This window comes from Peromyscus maniculatus, chromosome 3 (assembly GCF_049852395.1).
Source record: "Peromyscus maniculatus bairdii isolate BWxNUB_F1_BW_parent chromosome 3, HU_Pman_BW_mat_3.1, whole genome shotgun sequence".
NCBI lineage: Eukaryota > Metazoa > Chordata > Mammalia > Rodentia > Cricetidae > Peromyscus > Peromyscus maniculatus.
In genome coordinates, this window is record NC_134854.1 from 138,506,104 (window position 1) to 138,533,071 (window position 26,968).

At 40.0% G+C, this 26,968-nt stretch overlaps 1 protein-coding gene across 2 annotated transcripts in view; it reads left to right on the top strand.

Annotated features, from left to right (window-relative positions):
* The window catches only part of Zfand4 (zinc finger AN1-type containing 4), an 80,965-nt gene that overhangs the window by 9,192 nt on the left and 44,805 nt on the right, over positions 1 to 26,968 (top strand). For both annotated transcript variants that reach the window (XM_076567678.1, XM_042273910.2), the window contains exons 3-5: positions 16,278 to 16,353; positions 17,333 to 17,400; positions 21,213 to 21,399. In XM_076567678.1, coding sequence (XP_076423793.1) covers positions 16,278 to 16,353; positions 17,333 to 17,400; positions 21,213 to 21,399 — 331 coding nt within the window. The remainder of the gene's footprint in view (positions 1 to 16,277; positions 16,354 to 17,332; positions 17,401 to 21,212; positions 21,400 to 26,968) is intronic.

The window sequence follows — 26,968 nt, forward strand, 5'->3', positions numbered from 1 at the left end:
TTCAATGGAGAAAAATTTAAACATATGACATTAGAAAGAATAGAATAATAAAATCTCCATTTTATCTTCAACAGTTACCAACATAGAACCTGCCTCCTTTGTATTCCTTTGTTCTCTGTCTTATCCCCCTCCACAAAATTTTCTTAATTCAGATCTCTGGCATTATGTTAATGTCATGAAATAAATATTTCAAAATAGTTTTAGCAAGTTAGGATGATTGCACAAATTGAACCATAACTATTTTGCAGTTGCTTTTAATGGCGAATGTAATTTATTTCCCTTTAGAGAACTTGCTTTTTTATTCATTTGTTTTTTATGCCAGTTTGTAAATCCTTTTTTCCCCCTTTACAATGGAGATTTTCTAAGTGTTTGGGTTACATTTATATATATATTCAAAGTTTCTCTAACATAGCAAGGATTTTGAATGACATGTAATATCTTTTTGTGGTATATGTATTTGTGGTGTCATATGTTACTTTATGTTACTATTACTCTTTCAGATTTCAGATTACCATTTATGATTGTCCAGTTTTGACTAGAAAATTAAATCATTCCCTATAACACTATATAGATCTTTGCTGGTGGAGTCAACTAGGACTCATTTGTAATATGAAGGTACTAATTAGGATTGCTCTCCAGCCAACTTAAATGCAGAATTACAGAAGGATGAGAGTGGGTGGATCTTTGGGAGATCAAGGATTCTGGATATCCGAGTTTTTGAATATTTGCTTTTCCTTCATCCCTCTCCCTTAGGGTACTTTTAGGGGGGCAGCTGAGTCTAGAACCACATCAAATAATGGCACATGTACCCCTGTTTCTAAGTGACAGAGGCAGAGGGAGTCATTGTGTTCTGTAGGAGACTTCAAAAGAACAGCCTTCATTAAAATACCAGTTTTAATGCTTTTCTGGATGGCTTTTTTCTTCCTCACTGAATGTCAGTTGGAACTAACATGGGAAGATTCTCAAGACTCCAAATTAGTAAGATGTGGCTGTAGAGGACAGAGGGGCCAGTGCTTGAGTTAGTCCTGCAGAGGGAATAGTTGTTCCTGCAGGAGGTTTTTCCTTTGGGTAACTTTTGATGAGTTCAGAACTACTAGTGCCCGGTGCGAGGGGAGAAAGTGAGTTGTGGAGGAAGCTAAGGAGACCGGTGACCTAGGAGCAATTGTGTTGAAGCAGAGAGGAAGAGGTAGCTGTCGGGGAACTGTCGCAGGTCTGGAAGGGACAGAAGTACCAAGTCCACTAAGCAAATTAACATTAATCTTTAAAATCACATTTTCACTTATTTTGTGTGTATCCATGCACATGTATGTATGCTTGCTACAGCACGCACACATGTGGAGGTCAGAGAACAGTTTATGGGAGTTGATTCTTTCTACTATGTAGGTCTTGGGATCAAACTCAGTTCATCAGGCTTGGTAGCAAGCTGCAAGCACCTTTACCCACTGATCCACTGTTGCACCCTAAAGCACATCTTACTGGCTCCCAAATTAGCATTCCTTAATGAGTAGGAATAATGATAGCAAGAATTGCCAATGATCTTCTCAGGATTACATGAATTACCAAATGTAAAATGTCCTTTTCCTTATCAAGGAAAATGCTTAGTCTGGAGATAGTGTCATTTGTTTCTGAGAACCTAATGTACATACTGTACACTTGGGGAAGGCTATACCTTGGCTCTCTCACTTTCTTTCTGGAGCTTACTAACCAGAACAGTGGTTTACGAAGGTGTGGACATCCTTTCTAGAGGGTGTGCAAAATACTGCGTGTGCCAAGAACTGTAAGAGGCTGTCTGGAGCAGTGGAGTCCCTCATATGCCTTTGGTTTTGGCATTGCTGCTCCCTAAAAAAAATGTTCTCCCTGTACTTGGAGGAGGATTGCTTTTGTGGTTCCTTATAAGTAATGGAGCCATATTATTAATTATGGACTATGAGCTACAAATAGACAACCATTTTTATGCATGACAGCTGCTGTTCCGTCAATGTGGGCTCCCGAAGCGATGTAGTGAGCAGACTCCCTTCACTGACACAGTGGAGAGTAACATGGCAAGAAAAGACCTCTTTACTCTAAACCATGTCCTTTTTTAGAGTAATCTGCCATTTCTGCATAACCCTCTTTATTCTGAGATTAGATAAGGACCAGATGTTTTCCTGCGTAGATTTAAAAAGAACCTTACCTTAGTAGTTGTCTTTTTTCACTTCATATTCTCTATATATTATTGTCCTGACCCATTTGTCAGTATTATGCTGTCATGTTTACCAAAAGTCTTGATAATTTCTATTGAGTCTCTTTAATGTGCTATTCAGAATATTCTTGTTTGTTTGTGTTGCTGGCTGTGGAACACCCTCTGGAACTTTGCCTTTAAAATTTTCCAAGAGTCACAGATTTGGAGTATGTGGAAAAATGAGAAATATTTTGTTATTGTTTTTAAAGAGTGTTCATCCGTATATATTTTTTACTATTATTCTTTGGCAACTTCATATATATAATCAGTGCATCTTATCATGTGTACCCCAGAGTGCCCTTTTCTATCCCCCCAGGTTCCCTCAACGTGCCCCTCTCTACCTTTTATGTCCTTTCTTTTTGATTGATTTCTTTGTAACCGACTGAGTTGAGCTAATGCTGCTGGCTGGAATGTTGACTGATCTTGTTGGCGTGGTCTTGTGCAGGTGACCGTAGCTGTAGTGAGTCCCTGAGAGCAGTGAGCATATCATGTCAGAAGACAGCACTTCACAGCACTCCTTCCCACCCTCCAACCCCTACGTTTTCCTTCCCCCTTTCCACAATGTTCCTGAGCCTTGGTGACAGCAGGAAAAGGAAAGATGTGTTGATAAAGATGTCATGTCATGGCTGAGCACTCAGTGCTCACTATTCTCAACATTTTGGCCAGTTTTGAACCTCTGCATTGACTGCTCACCACTATAGAGAGGAGCTTCTCTAGCCAAGGATACAGGCAGCACTAATCTGTGTGTATAAACACAAATATTAAGAAGGCAGTTTGACAACACATCCTTACACAAGACAACAGTAATGAACTCCCCACTAGGGTCTATGACCTTCCTAACTATAGGCTTTTGACCAGGTTTTGATTCATGTATCAGACATGAATTCTCTATTGTAAAGTGTGCTTCAAACCCAATAAAAATGTGGTATTTAACCCCATAACCTTTGTACCACTATTGTACCAGTGGGCACATCTTGCCGAACAGGTTAGTATTGTAGCATGCAGGTTTTGCTGCTGAGTGATACTATCAATGGCTTTTTCTCCCAGCAGCCTGCATAGCACCTCTGGCACTATGAAAGCTAGTCAACGGAAGGAAGTTTTTAGGTCAGGTCCAGTTGATTTCTTTGTCCATCAAGCAAAGTGTGTTGTGTCCTCAGCAATAGGGTTTTGTCATCTACTTCTGGACAACCAAGAACAATGGCAAAAGCCTGCATTGCTGGGGGTCTCTGGGGCCTCCCTGACTAATAACTTGTAGGAAGGTATCCCATGTCTTGCAGTGAATTTTTGCTTAATAATTCATGTCTTCTGGAGGAGGCATTGTCTGCCATGCAGAGTACCTCTGGTCAAACTCCTTCTTTTAAGGAACTTTTAAATTAGTTTACAAAGTGTTGGGTTTCCATAAGGACTTTTCATATATTCTTAGTCTGGGTTCAACTACACCCTGTTTCCTCTGCCTTGTCTCCCCACCCGCATCCATTCTTAATCCTTTAATCCTCAGTATTCCTCCTTTATTTCACAGCATATGTGTTCTAATGTATTCTTACCCCTTGAGGCCGCTTCCCTTCCCATTGCATGTGTCTTTTTCAGCGTCCTGAGCTCTACAAGATATTCCAAATTAAATACACAAATCTAAAAATTCAAAGCCAGCATCCACATATAACAGAGAACAATCATGTTTGTCCCTCTGGGTCTGGGTACTTCACTCGGCATATTTTCTAGTTCCTTCTATTTCCCTGCAGCCTATTTTTCTTTGCAGCCTAATAAAATTCTGTTGTGTATATGTACCACATTTTCATTATCCATTCTTTAATTGGTAGGCATCCTGGTTGATTTCATTCCCTAGATAATGTGAATAGAATAACAATGATATATGTGCATTTTCTCTGTAGTAGAATATGTAGTCCATTTTTTCTATGCCCAGGAATGCAATATGGGATCATATGGTAGTTCTGCTTTTAGCTTTTTGAGAAACACTCATGTAGATGTAACCGTCTTGTTAAATAAGAAACAGAGCCAATGCAGAGATGAAAGCCCAAGAGGTCAGAGCGATAGCTAAGAGCTAAAAACCTTACCCTTCACTGCCGCTGCTGTCCTCCTCAGCAAGAGACCTACTTCCTGTGTGTTTGTCCTTTTTATTGACTTTCTATTCTGCCTCTCATTGGGTGTAAACCTAACCACATGACCTCCTCGTCACCGCCCATCTATACAGACCTCCAGGTCTTCTGTGGTTGGTATTGAGATTAAAGGTGTGTGTCTCCATGCTGGCTGTATCCTTGAACACACAGAGATCTGTCTAGCTCTGCCTCCCAAGAGCTGGGATTAAAGGCGTACACCACCACCGCCCAGCTTCTGCTATGGCTTGCTATTTGCTCTGACCCTCAGGCAACTTTATTTATTAACATACAAATAAAATCACATTTCAGTACAAGTAAAATATCACCATACACTCACTTAGTTACGTGTTGGTGGCGCACACCTTTAATCTCAGCACTCAGGGGTCAGAGGCAGGAAGATCTCTGAGTTCAAGGAAAGAAACCCTGTCTTGAAAAATGAAACAAAACAAACCCAAACAAGCAAAAAGAAACACTCCATTCTATAATGGTGTCACCAGTTTACAGTCCCACTAACAGTGGGTAACCATTCCTCTTCCTCATATCCTTGCCAGCTCTTGTTGACTTTTTTCTTTCTTGATGGTAGCTATTTTAGCCGAGGGAAGATCAAATCTCAAAACAGTTTTAATTTGCGTTTCCCTCATGGCCAGTGATGTTGAACATTTTTTAAAAAGCTTATTAGCCATTTACACTTCATTTTTTGAGAACTCTGTTTGGTTCCGTGATCCATTTTTTTATTGGGTTGATGTTTTCCTGATTTTTAGTTTTTTTTTTTTTTATTTCTTTGTGTATTTTAAATGCTAATCCTCTTGACATGTGTAGCTGGCAAAATTTTCTCTGATTTTGTAGGCTGTTTCTTCATTTGATTGGCATTTTTCTATGCCATTAAATTTTTTTTTAAATTTCACAAGAACCTACTTGTTGATTGCTAGATTGTTTCTTGAGCAGGATCCTGTGCAGAAAGCCCTTCCCTATGCCTACATCCTGAAAGGCACTCTGCTTTTTCTTCTAGCAGTTTCAGAGTTTCAGATCTTTGTTGAGGTCTTTGATCTGTTTATAGGCGACTTTTATGCAGAGAGAGAAGGCCTTCATTTCTGCTTTTTTACATGTAGATACCTAGTTCCCCAGCATCATGTGTTAAATGAAGATGCTATCTTTTCTCCAATGTGGATTTTTGTTAAAAATCAGATGGCTGTAGCTGCATGGTCATGTAACGGGGTCCTCTGTTCTATTCCATTGATCAATAAGTTTGATTTTGTGCCAGTACCATGCAGTTTTTATTTCTATGGCTCTATAAAGTTGAAATCAGATCTAATGATACCTCCAGCATTATTATTGTTCAGGATTGCTTTTGCTCTCTGGGGTCTTGTGCTCTACATTAATTTTAAGACTTTTTTTTTCTATTTCTGTAAAGAGTGTCACTGGAATTTTGATTGAGATTGCATTGAATCTATAGATTGCTTTGGGAAAGAAAGCCATTTCCACAACAGTGATTATTGCACTCCATGAACATGGAAGGGCTTTCCATCTTCTAGTCTCTTCCTCAGTTTCTTTCTTCAATAATTTCAAATTTTCATTATAGAGATCTTTCACATTTATGGTTAGTTTTATGCCAAGGTTTATTTTTTCCACATAATTTGCATGTTTTTAGCTATACACTAGGGCTTACTATGTCCTCTCAATAAAAGGAAAAGAGTATCCAATTTGAAGTAAAAATGAAAGACACCCTGGGCTAACACTAATCTAAATAAAGCAAAAAAGTAGCTGCAGCCGAGGAGAGCCCAGACTTCAGAACTGAGAAGGTTAGCAGTGGTGCCTTACATAGTGATAGTCTTTTGTTGTAGATATGTCTTTATGTATAAAGTGTATTTCTTCTATACAACGTATAATGAGTTATGTGAAGTTTCTTCTTTGCTTCTTATTTTGTTTTGAGATAGGTCTCACTCTGTTGCTAGTCCTGGAATTTGCTGCTCCCAAGCTGGCCTTGAAATAATGATCCTTCTGCCTCAGCTTCCTGAAAACTGATTACAGGCTTATGTTACCATGCCTGGCAAGTGCTGTTCATTTCCTTTTTCCTTTCCTCTCCTCCTCTCCCCTCCCCTCTCCCCCATCTTTCTTTTGTTCTTTTTTTTAAAGGCAAAGCTCTATGTATCCTGTCTTGGCCTTGAACCTTCTGTGCAGATGAGGATGACTTCCTTGTCTACATCTCCCAAGTGCTGCAGTTACAGACGTGCACTGCTGTGCCCAGTCTGTGCCATGCTAGGGATTAAATTCAGGGCTTCATGCATGCTAGGCAAGCACTCTATCAAATGAACTACACTCCTGTAGTCTTATTTTTTTTTTTAAAATCTAACAGTGTTTGAATTTTAACTGATGGGGATTCAAATATGGTCAGACTGACATCTGTCATATTTGTTACTGTTTTCTGTTAGTTACCATTGTTCTTGGTTGCTATTTTTCTTCCTCCCCTTATTTTGCTATTTTAATTTGATTATTCTATATGATTTTTTTTATTCTTCTTAGAATATCAAATATATTTCTAAAGTAGCCATCATAGACTTTGCAGTCTATTTACATCTAATTTAAATTCACTCACAACTTACACCAAACTGCTTCATGAAGTATCTTACAATAGTGAAATGGTCCTAATTCTTAGACTCCTAGGACATTGATGTCATTCATTTCACCCACATATAATATGTAAAGTATGGTCATCATGTATATTTTTACTAATATTTTTTAAACAAACTGTTCTTTGTCAATGCAGAGTTTCTGTTTTGCCTTTATTACTTCTTGTGGTTTGTTTATGCAGATCTGGGTCTCTTAGCTATATTACTTCCCTTTTCTAAGAGCCTCTTTTAGTATTTCTTGCAAAGTATGTCTACTGGCAGCAAATTCTCTCAATTTTTATCTGAGGCAGTATATTTTACTTGCATTTTAAATTTTTTAGTAGGATATTTTAGCTATACATAATAATGGACTTTACATGACATTTTCATAAATATATGTAAATATTTTTTTCATTATACTCGAATTTCCCTTTCTTTTTTTTTTTTTTTTTTTTTTTTTGGTTTTTTCGAGACAGGGTTTCTCTGCGTAGTTTTGCGCCTTTCCTGGAGCTCACTTGGTAGCCCAGGCTGGCCTCGAACTCACAGCGATCCGCCTGGCTCTGCCTCCCGAGTGCTGGGATTAAAGGCGTGCGCCACCACCGCCCGGCCGAATTTCCCTTTCTTGTTCGCCTTATTCCCACCAACACATTTTCTCTAATTTCACCTTCTACTTTCTTGTCTTTTCTAGGGTGTGAGTTTCATTAAGGATTTATACAGGGGCATGGGTGAGGCGTTATTTACAAGCATTTGGTACCTTATTAGTGGATTACTCCGTTATAGAAATGTCCTTTTACCAGCAACCATTAATTGCCTGTAGATCGGGGAAGAGGTTGGAACCTTTTGAGCCCCTCCCCGTTTGCTACAGGATGTCAGTGGGTCCAGTATTACACAGGCCCCCACAGCTGCTGTGAATTCATGAGTACAACAACCAGGCCATGCCCAGAGGACAGCTTTCGACAGCACTTCATCCTTTTCTCTGGCTCTTGTATTCTTTCCATCTGTTCTTCATTGTCCGCCTTAGAGGAGGTGATATAGATGTTCCATTTGTAGCTGAGCACTTGAAGGTTGGCTGCTTCATGACTCTGTCTTGTTATCAGTCTGCACTAACAACTGCCCTCTGCAAAAATCTGAAAGCAGCACTAGTCAATGGGTATAAACGTAATTATTTAGATGACAATTTGACAGACACATCATGTCCATTTAGCAAAACAATAATAGTTTCCCACTAGGGCCTGTGAACTCCCAGCCACTAGTTTTTGATCATGACTTCTGTTTTGTGGAGCAGGGCTCAGATCTGACCTGAATGCACTTGGTCACCCCTACAGCAGTCATGCCATCGCAACAGTGGCGCATCATTCCTGGGTGGTTGGTAGTGGAGCACAGAGTGATCCCAGCTGCATAAGAAGACATTAGTCCTCCAGGAGGCTGCATAACATCTTCTTGTACTGTGAGGGCTGAGGAGCAGGAAGAAGCTTCTTGCTCAGTTTCAGGTTCATTTGTGTTCTATGACTAGAGAATTTTGTTGTTGTGGAGACAGGTGTTGTTCTATGTAGCCCTGGCTGTCCTGGAACTCACTATGTAGGGAAAACTGGTTTTGAACTCACAGAGATCCAGTTGCCTCTGCCTCCAAGTGCTGGGTTTAAAGACATGCATCACCATGCCTGGCAGCAATAGTTCTGCAGAGGCAATTGTTTGTGTTGTTTTGGGGGCCTCAGGGATTGCTTCCATGACCAACAACTTATAGCCAGGTAGCCTACTCCCTGTACTGCGATCTGAGATATTCTATTAATATCCTAATGGGAGTAGCATTATTCACTCGTGCTGGTTACCTCTATCTAAACTCATTTTGTAAAAAAAATTAAGATTTTTTTATCATATGTATTTATTTGTGCTTGTGTGTGTGTGTGTGTGTGTGTGTGTGTGTGTGTGTGTGTGTGTGTATGCATGCACTTGCATGCTTTTGTGAGCATGCATTTCATGGCAGGTGTGTGTAGGTCAGAAGAATTGCAGGAGTCAGTTCCCTCCTCACATTATGCGAATTCCAGGGATCTAATTTAAGTTATCAGGCTTGGTAGTGAATGCATTAACTCTGCAAACTATCTCCCCAAATTTTGTTTTTTCAATTAGCTTGCCAATTGCAAAATTTGATTTATGGCTTTTTCGTATAACCTTACTTTTTGTCCTGCCTTATAACTCTGCTTGTCCCCCATCTCACTTCCTCCTTATCCAGCTTAGACTTTTTGTGCTGGCTAGTTTTTGATGACTCGACATAAACTAGTATCACCCAGGGAGCAAGAACCTTAAAATGAGGAATTGCCTCTAGTAGATTGGCCCCTGGACATGTCTGAGGGGAATTTTCTTAATCACTAATTGATGCACTCTGAGTGGGGCTGTTCCTAGGCATGTGGGCCTGGGCTATATGTGAAAAGTAGCTGAGCAAGCCGGTAAATAGCACGGTCTCTGCTTCAATTCATCTCCAGGTTCCTGCTTTGAGTTCCTCTCCTGACTTCCCTTGATAATGGACTGTAACTGTAAGGTAAAATAAACCTTTGCACCCCAACTTTCTTTTGGTCTGTTTATCACAACCACAAAGAAACTAAGTAGAACAACTTTCTAGCCTCAATATGAATTACCTCCTTCTCCTTTGTTTTTGAAAGGTAATTTTATAGAGATACAAATCTAGGTTGGCAGGTGGTTCCCAATACCTTCAGCATTTTATTCCATTTTCTTACTGATTGCATTTTCTCTTCTCTTCTTTCTTTCTTTCTTTCTTTCTTTCTTTCTTTCTTTCTTTCTTTCTTTCTTTCTTTCTTTCTTAAAAATCTGCCTCTGTGTGTCTGTATCTGTGTTATGTGTGTGGGTGTGAGTGTGGCACAGTGTGTATGTATAGTGGGGGTCAGAGGACAACCCTATGTGTACACACTCATAGGAGAATGCACCCACACACACGCACATGCCCCTTACTCATGCAACTTTGTTTTCAACTTTGGAGAGTCCTGGTGAGTTTAGAATTTCCCTCATTTTTGGTCTTCTTTGATCTATGAATTATTTAGAAGTATACTTTTATTTCCAAACTTGAAAGACTTAAAACATCTCACTACTCACCAATTGTGGATGATACAAGTAAACAGAACATTTCTGGAAAATATGGTAGTAATTTGTGGAGGACTGCATAAAATTTGTGTCTAATATTGAAGAAAATAATAAACAAGTGCAGTGAGTTTCATTGATATGATAATTTCAAATTTAACTTATTCAAAAGTAGGGAAAAGCAGATTTCTGCTCAGCCAGGTTATTCAGGAGGCAGAAGCAAGAGGATCACTTGGCCCAGGAGGCTGAGGCCAGCTTGACCACTTTGCAAGGCTCCATTCTTAAAGACAAACCAAAACCAAATAGACTTTTGTTACTGACTTTAGAATATAAATTCTTCCTAGTTCTTTTTGTATATAATTTAGTTATCATAATACATTATAAGTAATGTAGTGTTATATATGAATATATGAAATGTGTAATTTAAATGAAACATGCCCACAATTCTTGGCCAAGTTTTTTTTTAAGAATCTTTTTTAAGAATTTGAACTTATCTTTAGTATATATAATGGGAATAGAGCCTGAAATAAGAAAGTATGATTCCTGGATGGGCATGGTATTACATGTCTGTAATCCCAGCACTTGGGAGGTAGAGGCTGGAGGATCAAGAGGTTAGGGTCAGCCTGGACTATATTCTACCTGTCTCAAAAACAAAAGCAAAGAAGAAAAGCAAGTATGATTCCTCAGACAGTAAAGTGGGTGTCCATTTTGGAAGCTTGCGACAACCCAGGGACCCAAGAGCCTCAGGTGAAGGGGAAGGAGAGGAAAATCTAGTGCCCGAGTATAGTAGCATTGACTCAGGGGTCAAGTTTTACTCCCTAAACCCAGCAACCACTGTGTTGTGCTTTTTCTTTCTTGAGACCAAATTTTGGGATGTAGCCCAAGTTGGCCTCTGCCCAAGTGCTGGGGTTTTAGGTGTATACCAGAATGGATTGTGTGTGTGTGTGTGTGTGTGTGTGTGTGTGTGTGTGTGTGTGTGTGTGTGTGTGTTTATGAGACATCCCTCCTAGAAACTGTTGCCAATTAGTGCCTGTGGGGCTGGGTGAATAATTTTTTTTTTTCCAGTGCTGCAACCATTGGTAAGTTTTTCATGCTCTATTAAATAATACCACATCCATGCTCATGTAGGCAACCCTAATTAAACTCAGGGAGTCATTTAAAAACTCATAAAGCAGGAGGGGGGACATGTTATGAAGAAGGAATAGCTGGGAGATTGAGAGAGGATACGGGGAGTTAGTATGATCAAAATACATTATATATATATACACATACGAAACTCATTAAATAATTGCATGTTTTTCTTTTGAAGTGAAGAAAAGAGGAGTGCAGGGTCTATATGCTTTTCTTTTCCTTGACAGAGAAGGAGGGGCGGAGAAAGCTTGCCTCTGTGCAGTCTCTGGCTGGAGAGGAGTGTGTATATAGGTCCTGCCTTTATGAGGCTATGGCATGGATGCTGGTCCCGGCTCTGTGATGTCCCTGGGGAGGTCCAGGAATGGGGGAGTTGTTGATCCATCTCTGTGTAGTTCCTCTTGGGGCAGGTGTCCCCATCCTCAGTCCTCAAGTCATAGGCCCAAGGCACATGCCCTAGGTTCCCAGGGTGAGTTGAGTAGGATGGAGTCTTTCTCTCTAGAGCTGCCCAGGGGCTGACGTAGCAGCGATCTTTTGTAGATGGCTTCTGCCACTGCTGCAGTCAAGTACCCAGAAGAAAGGAGGATTTCCTTAGAACCATCCTGCCCTAGGAGGTACAGCCCCTAAAGTCTGTCTTCTGCCCTTCTCTACTTCTCTCTCCATCCTTCCCTCCCCACCCTCCCCCTCTCCTTCCTTTTCTCCCTGCTGTCATCTGGAGCAGAGGTTCCAACCCTCTTTGTCACACCCTCCTTTCTAGGAAGACAGCACTCCCTGGTCAGGACCGAGGCCTTCACATCACAAGTTGTAGTTTCTTTCCTGTGAAGTTCCCCAGAATTTCCTCCTCCTCTTTCTTTCTTGCTAAAGCTGGCGTGTTTTAGCTGTCAGGAAGGCTGCTCTCCAACGGTCTCCCTTTTATTCCCCAGGGATTCAACAGTCCATGCATGGGTGTAGTGTGCTATCTTTTATTCCAAATGAATCTTTAAAAAAAGGCAATGGGCAGGTAGGCTGGAGACATGACTCAGAGGTAAAGAATACATATCACACTTGGAGAGGACCTGAGTTCTATTGCCAGCATCCATGTCAGGCAGCTCACACCCATAACTCAGCTCCAGGGCATTTGAAAGCCTCTTCTGTTTACTTTGAAATCCTTGGCTGGTACCTGATGTTGGCACTCACATGCACTTCCTTTGGTCTTTTCATTTTGAGATTGAAATTTATTTTATTAGTAAGACATGTATTTAATATTTGGACATCTCTATACTAAAACAATATATCATCAAACAATCACAATAACATGAGAAATACAATTCTATACATATCAACCATGGAAATTTTACCTATAAAAATAAACACAAGGCAAAAGATAACCATAAGACCACACTATGGTGGGAGGTAAAAACTATCAAGTGTATTTGAAGATACAAAATGCCACTCCTAAGTTTCCACCCCTTCTTTTCCCCTTTGACTACTGGAATTACTTTTAAAAAAAGGTGCAGTTGAGTTCTTGAGGTAGGCTTGGATTAACTTCCCTCAGCTCTTGCCCTTCCTAACGTGTGGTTCTGAAGACTAACTATTGAATGTGCTGGAATGTGACATCCTGAGATGCGTGGCTACTGAAAGTAGTCTCTGGGCTTTGTTCCCTTTCTCCCCTAGAAACAATGTCCTTCAGTGCTTGAGCCTAGCATGTCATATGGTCCTGAACAAGTTGGTTTTTTGGGGGGGCCCTCTCTGCAGTTCAGGTTGGGTACAGATGTCTTCCTGATCTTTGGGGGCTCTGGCTGGCAATGGAACTAGGCAGCTGCTTCTTGGTGCCTGTAGCTAGAGTTTTCCTGGTCCTGCCTGGCCCACGGTCAGAACAAATCTCTCTCACCCACCAGTCCCGTAGCTGCTCAGACCCAACCGAGTAAACACAGACACTTATATTGCTTACAAACTGTATGGCCGCAGCAGGCTTCTTGTTATCTAGTTTTTCTATCTTAAATTAACCCATTTCTATTAATCTATACTTTGCCACGTGGCTCGTGGCTTACCGGTACCTTACATCTTCCTTGTCGTGGCAGCAGCTGGCAGTGTCTCTCTCTGCCTTCCTGTTCTATCAATTCTCCTCTCTGCTTGCTCCGCCTATACTTCCTGCCTGGCTACTGGCCAATCAGTGTTTTATTTATCAATCAATCATCCACAACAGGTGCCTATGAAGTAATGGGTGTTTTTCAGTTAAGAGTGTGTGGGTAGTCTTTCTCACCAGACTCAAACAGGTAGGTAGCCACTGCTTCACAAGCTACTCTTTGTCTGTTCTTTTCTGACTTCTGCAGAAGCATCTATCTTCAAATTACATGGCTTTTAAGTCTTTTTCTTATCATCACTTCTCTGGTCCAAGTATGATGTAACTAACTATCTGAATCCTTTTTGGACTGTTCACACATAGAGTGAGTAGCCTTTGGGTTTCTGGTAGTAGTTTTATATCAAGCTTATGGCTAGTGACATGACTCAACAGTTAAAGACACCTGCTGTCAAGTCTGCTGATCTGGGTTTGATCCCTGGAACCTACATGATAAAAGGAGAGAAGCAACCCCAGAAAGTTACCCTGTGCCCTCCACATGTGGGCTGGTGTGTGTGCACACACACAATCAATAAAAATGTAATAAGGAAGTTTTATATTAACCTAAGGATCGGTACTAGCTTCCCTATCTAACTCAGGATTTTTCTTTCTTTTTAATAAACTAGCATTCATTAACTAAATTATTTTCATAGTTTCAAAGTACAGTGTAATTATCCTGTTAATTCCTATTAAGTAGCAATTAGGCTCTTTAATGTTTTTATTTTCTTGCTTTCTTAAGTTAGCATACAAAGTAGTGAATTTCATATGGCATTTTCATACATACAGGGAACTTCCCTTTGCTCCTGTTCATTCCCCTGCCCTACTGCCCTGTCCCATCCTCTTTCCAGTCACCTTGCCTCCCTCCAATAGTCCCTTCTCTTTCATGTCATGTGTGTCCACTACTCTTTCTCTCTCTCTTGGTCTCCCTCCTCTCTCAAAGTCACTTCCTCCCCTTTCATTTGGCTCTCTCTTCCCACCAGGAGGGTCCTGGGGACTGAACTCAGGCCAGCAGTCTCAGCATGTGATCCTCTACTCGCTAAGCCATCTCGCTGGCTCCTAAATATCTGGTTTTTATGTCAGTGCCATCCTGTTTTTCTTATAATAGTATCATTACGGCTTTGTGCTATAATTTGAAATCAGGTATTGTAATACCTTAATATTTGCTCAAGGTTGCTTTGGCTATTTGGGGTCTTTTGTGATTCCATATAAAGTTTAGGATTGTTTTTCCATTTCTATGAAGAATATCAGAAATTTAATGGGAATTGTACTGAATCTGTAGGCTGTTTTTGACAGTATAGCCAGTTTCATAATATTGATTCTGCCAACCCATGAGATGGGGAGGAGGTCATTCCATCTTCTCTTGTCTTCAGTTTTCTTAATTGTCTTCAAGTTTTCATTGCAGAGATCTTTCACTTCCTTGGTTAGGTATATTTTATTTTTATTTTTTGGGAGCTATTATAAATAGGATTTCTCTCCCTGATTTCTTTCTTAGCAAGTTTGTTATTAATATATAGAAAGGTTGCTGATTTCTGTATCTTGAGTTTGTAAACTGCTACTTTGCTGAGAGTATTTCTTCGATATGAATTTTCTGGTGGAGTCATTAAGGTCTTTTAAGTATAAGATTGTGTCATATGCAAATAGAGATAGATACTTTGACTTCTCCCTTTGTTTCTTTCTCGCCTTATTACTGTAGCAAAGACTTTGAGCAATATATTGAATAGGAACAGCAAGAATGAGCACTCTGTCTTATTCCTGATTTTAGAAGCAATGATTTTGAGTTTTTCCCCATTTAGTGTCATGTTGGTTATGTGTTGTATATACCTTTATTATGATGCGGTATGTTCCTTCTGCTCCTGCTTTCCTCAGGCTTGTATTACGAAGAGTTGTTGACCTTCTCTGTGTCTATTAAGATAACTGTATGGTTTCTGTCCTCAATTAGCTAGAGATTATTTTGATTTTACTTTCATCATTCTCAATGCAAATTTGAATGTCTTAAACATATACCTGCCTGAAATTATTTAAGAAAACCTCATAAGAATCATATTTAAGCTGTAATATGTAAATACACGTCATTGTGACTGAATGTTCATGTCCCTACAACCTGTCTTTTTATGAGAGTGGTTCACTCTATAGTCAGCCCAGAGGCCTGGCATATCTTATATAGCCCAGGGCAGCCTCAAAGTCACTGTCTTGCTGCCTTAGTCATCTGATTACTGGGATTACGTGTGTTCCCATGTCCAGCTTCTCCTATAATTCTTTGGTTAAGGCCTTAATCCCCAATGTGATGGAACTTATAGATTGGGGCCTTTAGTGTATAAATTCGGGATACATGAGGTGCAGTTCTCATGATAGTATCTTTGTAAGAAGAGACATGAAACTTCTTTCTCCATGTTCTCATAGAAAGAAAAGGCCATGTGTGTCTACAGTGGACTGGTAACTACTTACATGCCAAGAAAAGTGGCTTTAGAATGTATCTACTTGGAACCTTGAATCCATGGGCTCCCAGTCTTAAGAACGATGAGATACATATTTCCATTGTTTAGGCCACCCAGCCTATGGTGCTTTTTTCCCCCTCTGGCATCCTGAGCTGATTCTTTCAGTTTCTGTCTCATATATTATATATGTGAATACCCAGATATACTACATTCTGGTAACCTAAATAGTAATTAGAGATTCTTCTAAGAATCTTTGTGAACAGATCAGCATTTCAATGGAAATACCATGAGTATTTCAATGGAAATACCATGAGTATTTAAAGAAATTTGGGCAAAGGAAAGTTTTTAAAGATAAACATGATGATGATTACAAAAGACACTTGAAACTGTCTTTCTTGGCCACAGGATAAATAATAGTGGTGCCAGTCATACATTGAAGAAGACAGCTGTTGGGCCAGAGGCCTTAGATCAGAAATGTGTTTAATTCATAAGTATTCTTAGTTCTTTAATGAAACAGCATTGTGTCATGCTCTTTAGAGATGGTGTTAAAATTTTAAACACTTTTTATTATCACCTTTCCTTAAGGTATTCCCATCTGTCAGCAGCACTTAATTTGGAATAACATGGAGCTTGAAGATGATTATTGCTTGAATGATTACAAGTGAGTGTAATTACATATTAGCAGCTTTATAGGCACACAGTATTATAACTCCACATGCCAGTGTTTTTCCTCATGTCTGTCCTGAACAGCTTGATCCCAGCTTTCATTCTGAATTTTGACCTCTAGATGAGTTGGCTCAGTACCATCTTTGTTCTTGGTCTTTGTTCTCTGATATTTGTAGTTCACCTTCAGTGAACTACATGCTGAGTTTTTTGTCCTTGCCTTCTTGCGTGGTTATAATAACTTCTTGTTTTCTTTGCCTTTTTCTTTCAATGTTGACCCATTCTCTCCTGGTCATGTTTCTTTTCTTCCCATTTTTACAAGTTTTGGGCATGAGAGAGTTCTCTCTGCTGAGACTTTGTTCATTAGGTCAGTTTTCTCTTTTAAGAAGTAGTACTGTGTACATCAGTGGTTACAAATGTGCTGTCTGAAATTTTACCTTTCTCTTTCCTCCCATGTCATTTCTTACACTGAAGACAAAGGAATTAGGAGGCTGAGAGGTGGAAGAACACCAGGAGTCGGCAGAGCTGGTGGATTTGCAGTCTTATTTTTATTTTGAATGAATTTTCTGTTTCCTAATTCTTTGGGTTTTGACTAAGTTTCTTTTCTTTCGTGGGCTCCCTTTTTGTATTTTTTGAGACAGGAATTCTCTGTGACGCTCTGGCTGTCCTGGAACTTGTTCTATAGACCAGGCTGGCCTCGAACTCACAGAGATTTGCCTGTCTCTGACTCCAGAGTGTTGGGATCAAAGGTGTGTGCCATCACCACCTGGCTAGGCCTCCTTTTTTAAAAGGCTTATGAGAACTTATAAACTTTCTGTAATGTATACAGGCAAATAATATATTTATTCATATTGCTTTGTCTTTCTTCATATTTTAGGGAATATATAGTAAGGCTAATAAATCACATAATTAGTGGTTCTTTTGACACTGATTGTTATTTGGTGATTATGGTTTATTTTTGTGCTAACTGTTCACAGCATTTCAGAAGGTTGTACCTTGAAGCTGGTATTGGCTATGCGTGGTGGACCGATAAGTACTAGAAAAGGTAGGCATACATTAAAGCATCTAACAATCATCATTAAGTAATTTAGTAGTTCTATTCTTCAAGGGGGTTAATGTTTTTTAAAGGCTCTCATTTTAGCCAAGTGCCTTTTCTGCGTTGGGTCTTTGATTCTTTTAGGCATTATTCTTTAAAACCTAGATATATAAACACTGGAACTCCAAAATATAACCCCAGAATAAACCCCACATGATTCTGGATTCAATCCAGGGATATTTAAAAATAAAACTTAGTAGTAAAGGAAGGAGAAATGTAATGATAATATAAATACCACATTAGCATTGTGTTTAGATTTATGTCAGTCTTGTTGCTTTTTAAACTCTGCTTGAGTTTTAAATTCCTGGGATAATTATTTGCTATAGGATATAACTGAATTGTCTTTTTACCTGGGATAAAACTGAATTTCATAGTCCTGTTGAATCCTTTCTCCAAATGTGAGTGGTCTCTGGAATCCATTCATTCATTCAACAAATGCATAGTGAGCATCTGCTGGATTCTAAAATATATTTTATTTTACTTTTAATGATGTGTTTATATGTGTGCTTCTGTGTGGGTATGTACACATGAGTGCAGGTCCCTGCAGAGGCCAGAAAAAGGCATTGGATTCCCTGGAATGGAGTTTCAGGGTGGTTATGAGCTGCCCAGTGTGGGTGGTGGGAACTGAACTGGGGTCCTCTGCAACAGTAGGATGTGCTCTGACTGTGGAGCCGTTTCTCCAGCTCCATCTGTTGACTTTGAGTCAATGTCCCAAGTGCAGTAAACAAGGGAGACAGCGCCTCTGCTTCATAACTCTGCCTCCAATAAATGTGTGAGAGATTGATGGGATTTCAAGTGTTTGTGAGCTCTACGTGGGAAATAGACAGGAGAATGTGATAACAACTATAGAAATAGCATCGTAGGGAAGGTCTGTGAGAAAGATGGCATGAACCGAGACTTAATTAGTAAAAAGGTTTGTCTTAGTGCCATTACTGTGAAGAGTCACCATGACCACTGCAACTCTTATAAAAGAAAGCATTTCATTGGGGCTGGCTTACAGTTTCAGAGGTTTAGTCCATTATCTCACATAGGCATACATGGTAGCTGTGAGAATTCTACATCCAGATCTGCAGGCAGTAGGAAGAGAGAGACCCTGAGCTTGGCATGAGCTTTTGAAACCTCAAAGTCCACCCCTAATGACACACTTCCTTCAACAAGGCCATACTTCTTAATCCTTGTCAAGTAATGCCACTCCCTAATGACCAAAAATTCAAACATATAAGCTTCTGGGGGCCATTCCTATTCAAGCTACCACAAAGTTTTAATCCAGGGAAGAGCCAGGAGCATGCTTACTAGTCAGGTCTGTCACAGGCAGCTCCCCCATGACAGCCTTGCTCAGAGTAGTCCTGCTCTGTGGCCCTCGTTTTAAGAAGGCCTTCACACTTGTTTGTACCTCCACAATAGAAAACTGGAAATTGAGTATAGATTCCCTCATGCCAAATTACATCCCCGTGCTTTATAATTTTTGTTAAAATTGGATTATTAAAATGTTTTTTTCTTATCTACCTTAAGAGCAATTTGTGAGAACTGCTAAACTATTTTGCATTAGAGAAAACAAAGGAAATGATGTTAAAGCTGACTGAGCAGCGCTCTGACATCAGAAATTCTCTGTTAACTGATTTCTGAAGTGGTTTTATGGGTTGCAGAGACGGCTCAGCAGTTGAGACTGCTTGCTTCACAGTCATGAGGACTAGAGTTCAGATCTCAGGACTCGTGTAACCAGCCCAGCATCCCATAAGTCCTGTCACTCCGTCTCTGGGGGATTTAACATCCACGCCCCCAAATGCATGTGCAGATACACCCATGCAGACATATAAATAAATAAATAAAATTTTAAAAGGAAATGATTGTATGTCACATTCGTAAAATTTATACTGGTGAGGATAGTTCAAGAACTCTGTTTACTGAGCCATTATATCAAGTTAGAGTTATATAGTATTTAATGGTTTGTTCATCCTATTTTAGGAAGTTGATAATATGTACTATTGCATCTTTAAAGCTCAGTCTCTCAGACTCATCATTTGGAAAGGGTCTTTATCATATGAATTACAATAATATTTAGCTTTTAAAATAACCATTATCTAAACAAAGTGGGGAAGCAGGCATTAATGGTATACATGTGTAATCTGAGTACTCATGAAGCTAAGGCGAGAAGATGGCAAGTTACAGGCCAGCTTAAGTCATAGAATGTTAAGGCTTTGCCTTAAAATAAATAGCACAAGAAAACAATCTTCCCTTTCCAAACTTACATCCTAAATTGTATTGCTTTTAGGTGACAAAATCATAACCAATGTTGAGTTATGAAGAGGCATGCACAATTAAACAGCCTTAGCACCTCCCGGCTTAAGACGTGGGTTTAGGAAAGGCTTTTTGTCGCCGTGGTAATATTTGCTTCTTAGTGCTGCAATATGGAAAGTGGGACTTTTAAGTTTTGAAAATAGTTCTGGATACTGTGGTGTTTGCCTATATCCCAGCCATGTAGGAGTCTGAGGCAGGAGGATTGAAAGTAGAAAGAGCAAATGAAAATGTTATGTTTCAGAAGTAGTGGTATTAAATTTAGACTATGGAGCATCTTTGATACTTTTACCTCATTACTTTCAGAATTTAATATTTTTCTCTTGGTGTTTCTTTTTATTTTATTTTTCTTTCCTGTGCTGGCAGTTGAACCTTGAGCCTTGTGCCTGCTAGGCTCAAGCTCAGCTGTTCAGCTGCATTCCCTGTATTCCCTTCCTAAGGCATTGCAGCATTCCAACTTCCTTACTAAGTAAAAGAAAGTTAGGTGACTTTGAAAATGGAGGACAACTGGGTCCCAGTGGCCTACAGTTCAGATGAGTGTCAGAGTGACTCCAGTAGGCAGGACTCAGGGAGTCTCATGCCCTGATTAGACATACACACACACACCTGACCAGGACCCCTGGATCATGAGAGGAGCCTTTCAAGAAACACATATCGATCTTTCGTACAGTGCAGTTTTAGCACACTAAAATGACTTCCTATGCTGTGCTTGTGCACTACTTCAAGGAGCAGCTGTCAAAAGAGTCTGAGCTTATATAAACCTGAAGGGAGAAAAAGGTTTACTTCTTTCTTTCTCTTTGCTTTATTTTGTTGTTTTCTTTGGCTGCTGCAGACTGAACCTAGGACCTTGGGCATGGTGGTTATCACTCTACCATCAAATTTTGTCTCTAGTTCCCTCTTGCCTCTAATTTCTTGAATATGTCTCCCAATTGTGTATGTGTGCATATGTTTATTTTCTAATCTAAAGTAAGTGGGATTTATAATACATTTAAGTGACTAGTTGTTGGAACCAGTATAGAAAAGCACAGGAAGCTAAAGGGTAGCTAAAACAATGATAGATAATACTATAGACTTATAGTATATAATCTGTATATAGTCTATCAACTGTACTGGTACAGAAATACATGACCTCATGTTTTAAGTTAAGCCATGTCTTTGGGCATGTAACATAATGATGCATTTTTAATACAAAACAAGCCATGAATTTGAGAAGATACGGGAGAGACATAGGAAGAATTGGAGGAAGGAGGGGGAAAATGATGAAAATACAATACTCATTAAATTCTCAAAAAATTAATAAGGGATGCTGTATAGAATAAAAAATATCAGAAGCCTGTTTGGAGAGTGTTATTTATCGCATGTACAGTATGGTTGTATAAATTCAGCATATATATCCTGTTACTGTAACAAGATGAAAAAATGTTGATATGAATTGAAAGCCTGTTTATCAATCTTTCCATTTGTAGTTCTTGTGGAAGACCCACTTAGGGAGCTTGCTGAGTACATGGATTCCAGTCGGGACGAGGTCTGGGAAAAGACCTCTTGCAACAAACAAGTTACATTTTTGGTATACCGAGAAGGAGATCAATTGAATTTCTTTCGTGTAGTAGATAGGGGAGATGGCACTTTAACACCATTATCTGAATCTCTAAGGTAAATGGGTTTCATTTGCATGTTTCACTTAGAAATAGAGACTGTACTGCACACTTCAGAAGCCTTTGTGTATTCTGTGGGTTATTAAAGTAGCCATAGTGTATTAATAGACCAAGTAAGTTTCATGTGTTCTCCACCCCTTTCTCTGATAAGTAATTCTGAAATCATCCTTCATGGGGCTGATCCTTAAAAGGGAATTCCTAAATTTTAATTTTCTTTACTTGATAGTTTTTTTTAATAAATATGGTTTATTTCCATTTATTTGTGCAACTCTAAGATGTTTACTAGAATATAGTCTTGTGATAATAGTATATTATTACATAATCATGATGTAGCAGAAAGGGTTAATCCTAAAGTTGGTATCATTTTTAACTTTGCTACTTAAAAATGGGTAAATTTCTTTCTTTTTTATTTTCTTATTATGTAAGAGGAAATAAACTGTATATTACTTTTCAAACCAGAAGGAAAACACTATTGATTGCTTAGGTAGGCAGTAGAAAAATGAAAGAATTAGGACAAGATAATTTCTTAAGTTTCTATGCATTTCAACGTACTATGAGTCTCTCCTTTCACTTTTATTTTTATTTTTAATTACACTATTTATTTGTGTGTATGTGTGTTGGCATGATTGTACCGTGATGCATGTGGAAGTCAGAGGACATCTTGGGAGAGACAGTTTCTTTCCAACCTGTGGGTCCTGAGGATTGAACTCATGCTGCAAGGCTTGGCAGCAAGTTCTTTGACTGGTTGAACTGTCCCTCAGCTCTCTCACTTTTAAGTCATTAAACATAACTGAACATTTGGCCAGTATAGAGTAATACAGAGGCACTCACTGTGTTACAAAGAGCATCATCCACTTGCTATAGTCCTCGTGCTGTGACCTTGGTGATTGTGGCAGAGGATATGATCTCTGGGATCAGATGAGTTAGCCTTCAGTTCACCTGAAATGTAGAGGTAGAGATGGCCAGTGAGGAGTAATCTTAAATGAGGACAGCTTTGCTAAACAAAGGGAGGAAAGAGACCATAGGGAACTAAAGTGATGCTCTCAGAAAGATAAAAATCTAGTGCTAAAATTATTCAAAAGAAAGCCCAGCTTGTGGTCTGGAGAGCAGTGTCTTAGGGTGAGACGTCTAAGAGTGTAGCTAGTGCTTTGTTCAGGTTCCCTCCCCTGCACCCTATACAAAAGGGAAGACAGTGTGCGTTCCATAGTTTTGTTAGGAGAAAGAGCCTTCCTTCACAGTCACATTCACACTAATAGGATTCATTTCCTTCCGCTTGGGTGATTGAGGGCCCTAGGTTTTTTGTGGCTGCTGGTTAGCTAGAGGCTTCTCACAGCTCCCTTTTGATTAACTCAGAACAAAGTGATTTGGGGCCTAAATTACATCTTCAGAATCCCTTTACTTTGCCATAGTCAGTTGGCCAGACCAGTCATATTGGGTTATACCCACACTCAAGGACAGACTGTGCTGGTATAAACTCCAGAGGTGGAGAGCCATGCAGTTTCCTCTAAGACTCTGCTCAGAGTGTGTGGAAAGAGAATTTAGACTTCTGATTGCGTGGGGGTCGGGGGGAGGGCTATGAAGAGCCAACTAACAATCAGAGACTGTTTTCTTAATGGGTCAGGATCTAGTTAGAACTAGACATGTGACACTTGTCTTGGAGAGACATGGAGAGGGGTTAGCAATGAAGATTAATGAAGATTACTTATTGCCTTGAATCACTAGCAGAATTCTTTTATAACAGTTTCTTCATATGTGAGGGAGACCCTTGATAATGTCACCCTCAGATTTCCAGGTCTTTTCATATGCCATGTTTTAAATATACCTTTTCCCATTTGCTTGTAATGTCATTTCCACATCTCAGTTTCATTTTCCTCTAGGTAATTTTTACCGTGTCTTTTTTGAAGCTAAGGCTGGCTTTGAACTCAGTATGTAGTAGAAGGAGGCCTTACACTCCTAATCCTCCTTTCTTTATCTCCCAAGTGCTCAGACTACAGGTGTGTGCCACTGTGCCTGGCTCCCCTGGCTAACTTCTGGTTTTGTTATTTACATTTATTTATTGTGTGTGTGTGTGTGTGCGCGCACACTTGTGCTGTACACACATGCATGTGAATATATGTGTGGAGGTCAGAGGGAACTTACAGGAGCTGGTTCTATCTTGCTATCACAGATAGCTCCCAGAGATGGAGCTCAGGTTGTTAGTCTTACACAGAAAGTACCTTTATCCACTGAGCCATCTTGCTGGCCTATAATTTCAGTTTGTGTTTATCACTTAACCCAAATATTGTCATGAAGTTCATGACGTTGTTGTGTACTTTCTGTACAGGTCACCAAAAACAGTAAGAAAAAACCATGATTGAGTGATCATTATGGTTTGAATTTGAGAAGTCCCAAAGCCTCCTGGCTTTGTTGTCAGTTGATAGGCTTTTGGGAAGTGATTGAATCCTAAGCACTCAGATATAATTAATAGATTTGTGGATTTATAATAGTATATTGGAAGGTGGGGCCTAGTGATGAAATGGGTATGAGGCTTATGCTATGGAAACTATAATCCTAGCTGTGTCTTCTTTCTCTTAAAATATTTATTTGTTATGTATTTGTATGCATGTGTATGTGTGTAGGATGTGGAAGTCAGACAAAAACTTGCAGGAGTTGATTCTCTCACCTTATTGGTCCTAGGAATTGAACTCAGGGTGTCAGGCTTGGTGGAAAGAGCATTTCCCCCTGAAAGCTTTCTTCTCTTTCTCTCTGCTTCCTTCTGGCTCTGATGAGGTGAGTAGCTCTGTCCTGCCTGCCGTGTGCTTCCCACCATGATGTTTTGTGTTATGATGGCCCAGGAATTACAGAGCCAAGTGACCATGGATTGAAACCTCTAAGATCATGAGCCAAAATAAATCTTCCCTCCTTTTAAGTCATTCCAATTATTTGTCACAACCATGGAAGAGCTGAAACACAGATGAAATTTTACTCCCCCTAAGCCATCCAAGTGATGACCAATAAACCCATGAGATAAGTGACGTTAACTGCTGCTTCTACTTGTGTAGTGATGAATGATGGAGTCACATATTTATCAGCGGTATTCTATGGGGAGGGTCAAAGTAACAATTAGAGGCAGCCACTTAGTCATAAGTTGGAATTAAAACACCTAGGGAGTAGCTTCTCAAGGAGACGAGCCTGCGAATGTGAGAAGTTCAAGAGTGGATAGGAAGAGATGTGAAGAAACCCAGACTCCGCAGATTGGAGCAGAGAGAGAGGGACTGTAGCAGCAGAGCAGATGGAAGAGGTTCCAGAAAAGGCAGATACCTAGGAAGTACAACTAACATGGAATTAGCATGGCGCAGAAGGGCAATCTCAATACCGCTTTTCAGGAATCCACAAACAGGCTGCTGGTAGAGAAGCTTCCTGCGTCTCCCAGTGCACATTGATGGTGATGTTGTGAGGAAGGTGGTGCTCTTGAGAAGGCAGAAGGGTATGTTGGAGCTTGTGGCTTTGGGAAACAAGCCCCTGTGTTTTACTGTCCCCTTCTCTGTTGAAACCTTCTACAAACATGAATATGCTTTCAGTGAATAGCTTTGAAAACCAGTTTGTCCACAGAGGAGACTGTCATACTGTAATTCTGTGCCAGAGGTCCTTGGTGGGCAACAAGAAAAGGTTGCGGAACTGACTTCCCCTTTAACAGTGGAAGTACCGCTGCTAGCTTAGGAGCTGGAAGAACCAAGAAGATGCACCCGATTAGATGGTAGCTGAAGGCAGTGGTGGATTGCTGGCCTGCCATCCCCAGCTCCTCAGTGCAGACAGTGTGTTGCTCTTACCCCTAGTTGGCCTCACAGTGCCTGACCTCGGCCTTTGCTCTCTCAGAGAGAGACGTGGAAACAAGACATGGGACTAAGAGCTGACTGAAATAGTCGTGGCTGTCTGCCCTTCACACACGCAGGGGACCATTTCAGGAAAGATAATACTTTCCTTTTTATTAGGACTATTTTGGTAATTGTTTGGTGCATGTATTTTGCTTCACATTTTTCTCTTTGTCTTCCTTTTTTGTTTAATTTGTATTACTGACTTTGTTTCTACCCCTGTCTCATTTCCTTTTCACTCTTTCTCTCCTCCTAGGATTTGAATCCAGGGCTTTGCACATGCTAGGCAGCCGCAAACAATGAGCTGATAGTCCCAGTTCTTGCTTTAAATTTTCTCATGTTTTGTGACCTTTTCTTTTCCTTTTACTCTTAGTTAATTTTATCATTTCAATGTTTTAAACAATTTACATTATTTTTATTTATGTGTGTGCATATGTACATACACGGTGGGCAGAGGACAGCTTGAGGGAATTCTGCCTTATGGGTCTGGGGACTTGAACTCAGGTTGTCAAGCTTGGCAGCAAGTTCCATTGCATACTGAGCCGTCTATACAGTCCCGTCTTTGCTTTGTATTATTTGGCCTGCCATTCTAGTTGTTAGTGGCATTTAATATATTGGAGTTTTCCTTTATTTCTGTGTCTGGTTTGCTTGCATTAGCATGTTCCTCTTTCCAGAAAGTGTAGGGACTGAGCCTAACACTGGGAGCACTTTGGGTACTGAGCCATTGTCCATCTTAACTAAGAGAAGTTATATCCTGTTTACCATGATTCATCTCTGCTGGGACCCAAGGGAATATAACTCTACTTAAAAATAGAGCACATCAGAGCCAGCAAGATGGCTCAGCAGGTAACGGTATTGCTGCTGCTGCTGCAAGCCTGACAACTTGAGTTGGACCCCTGGAACTCACATCAAGGTAGAGAAGACAGGGACAGACTCTCCAGAGCTGTCCTCTGAGCTCAGTATGTGCATCATGGCACCCCACCACATCACACACACACTAATAATATTATTATTATGTCATTATTATTAATTAGAAAAAAGAGGTCAAAAGAGCCCATAGCTAAGAACTGGGCCTCAAGTAGATGCCTGAGGATCTGTTCCTGAATATTCACTCCCATAACACCAGCAGAGAGATGTAAAAATGGTGGACCTCATATGTCCAAGGGACCTAAGTTCAAGCCACTCTCATATTTCTTCAGACCGCACATTACTAAGAGGTTAGCCACATAGTTAGAGCACAGTCCATAGACACCAACACAACTGCCTGAACTGCCAGAGGGGATGCCTCTTGTTATAAGACCTACAAAGGAAATAGGGATCCAGTTTTCAAAATATTCTCTAATGATTTCAGTTCTATCTGATGTAACATGGGTAATGGGTATGCTTCTAAGTCCATTTTTAATATTTTGACATATTTGATGTACACTGATTTTTTTGAAGTTACAAAATAATACTGGGCATGGTGATGCACACCAGCAGTTGGGAAGCATGAGAGAATGGATCTTTGCAAGTTCAAGATCAGCCTGATCTAGATAGGGAGTTCTAGGCCATTCAAGCCTACCTTGTTTCAGAAAAAAAGAAAAGAAAGAAAGAAAATGGTACCAGTACCAATACACATGACACCAAAATGTGGACGAGTTGTGATTGCATCACTGTGATTCGAACGTGCTAGGCTTTATGTGCCATGCTGAGTGTTGCTTCTCACAGCTGTCAGTC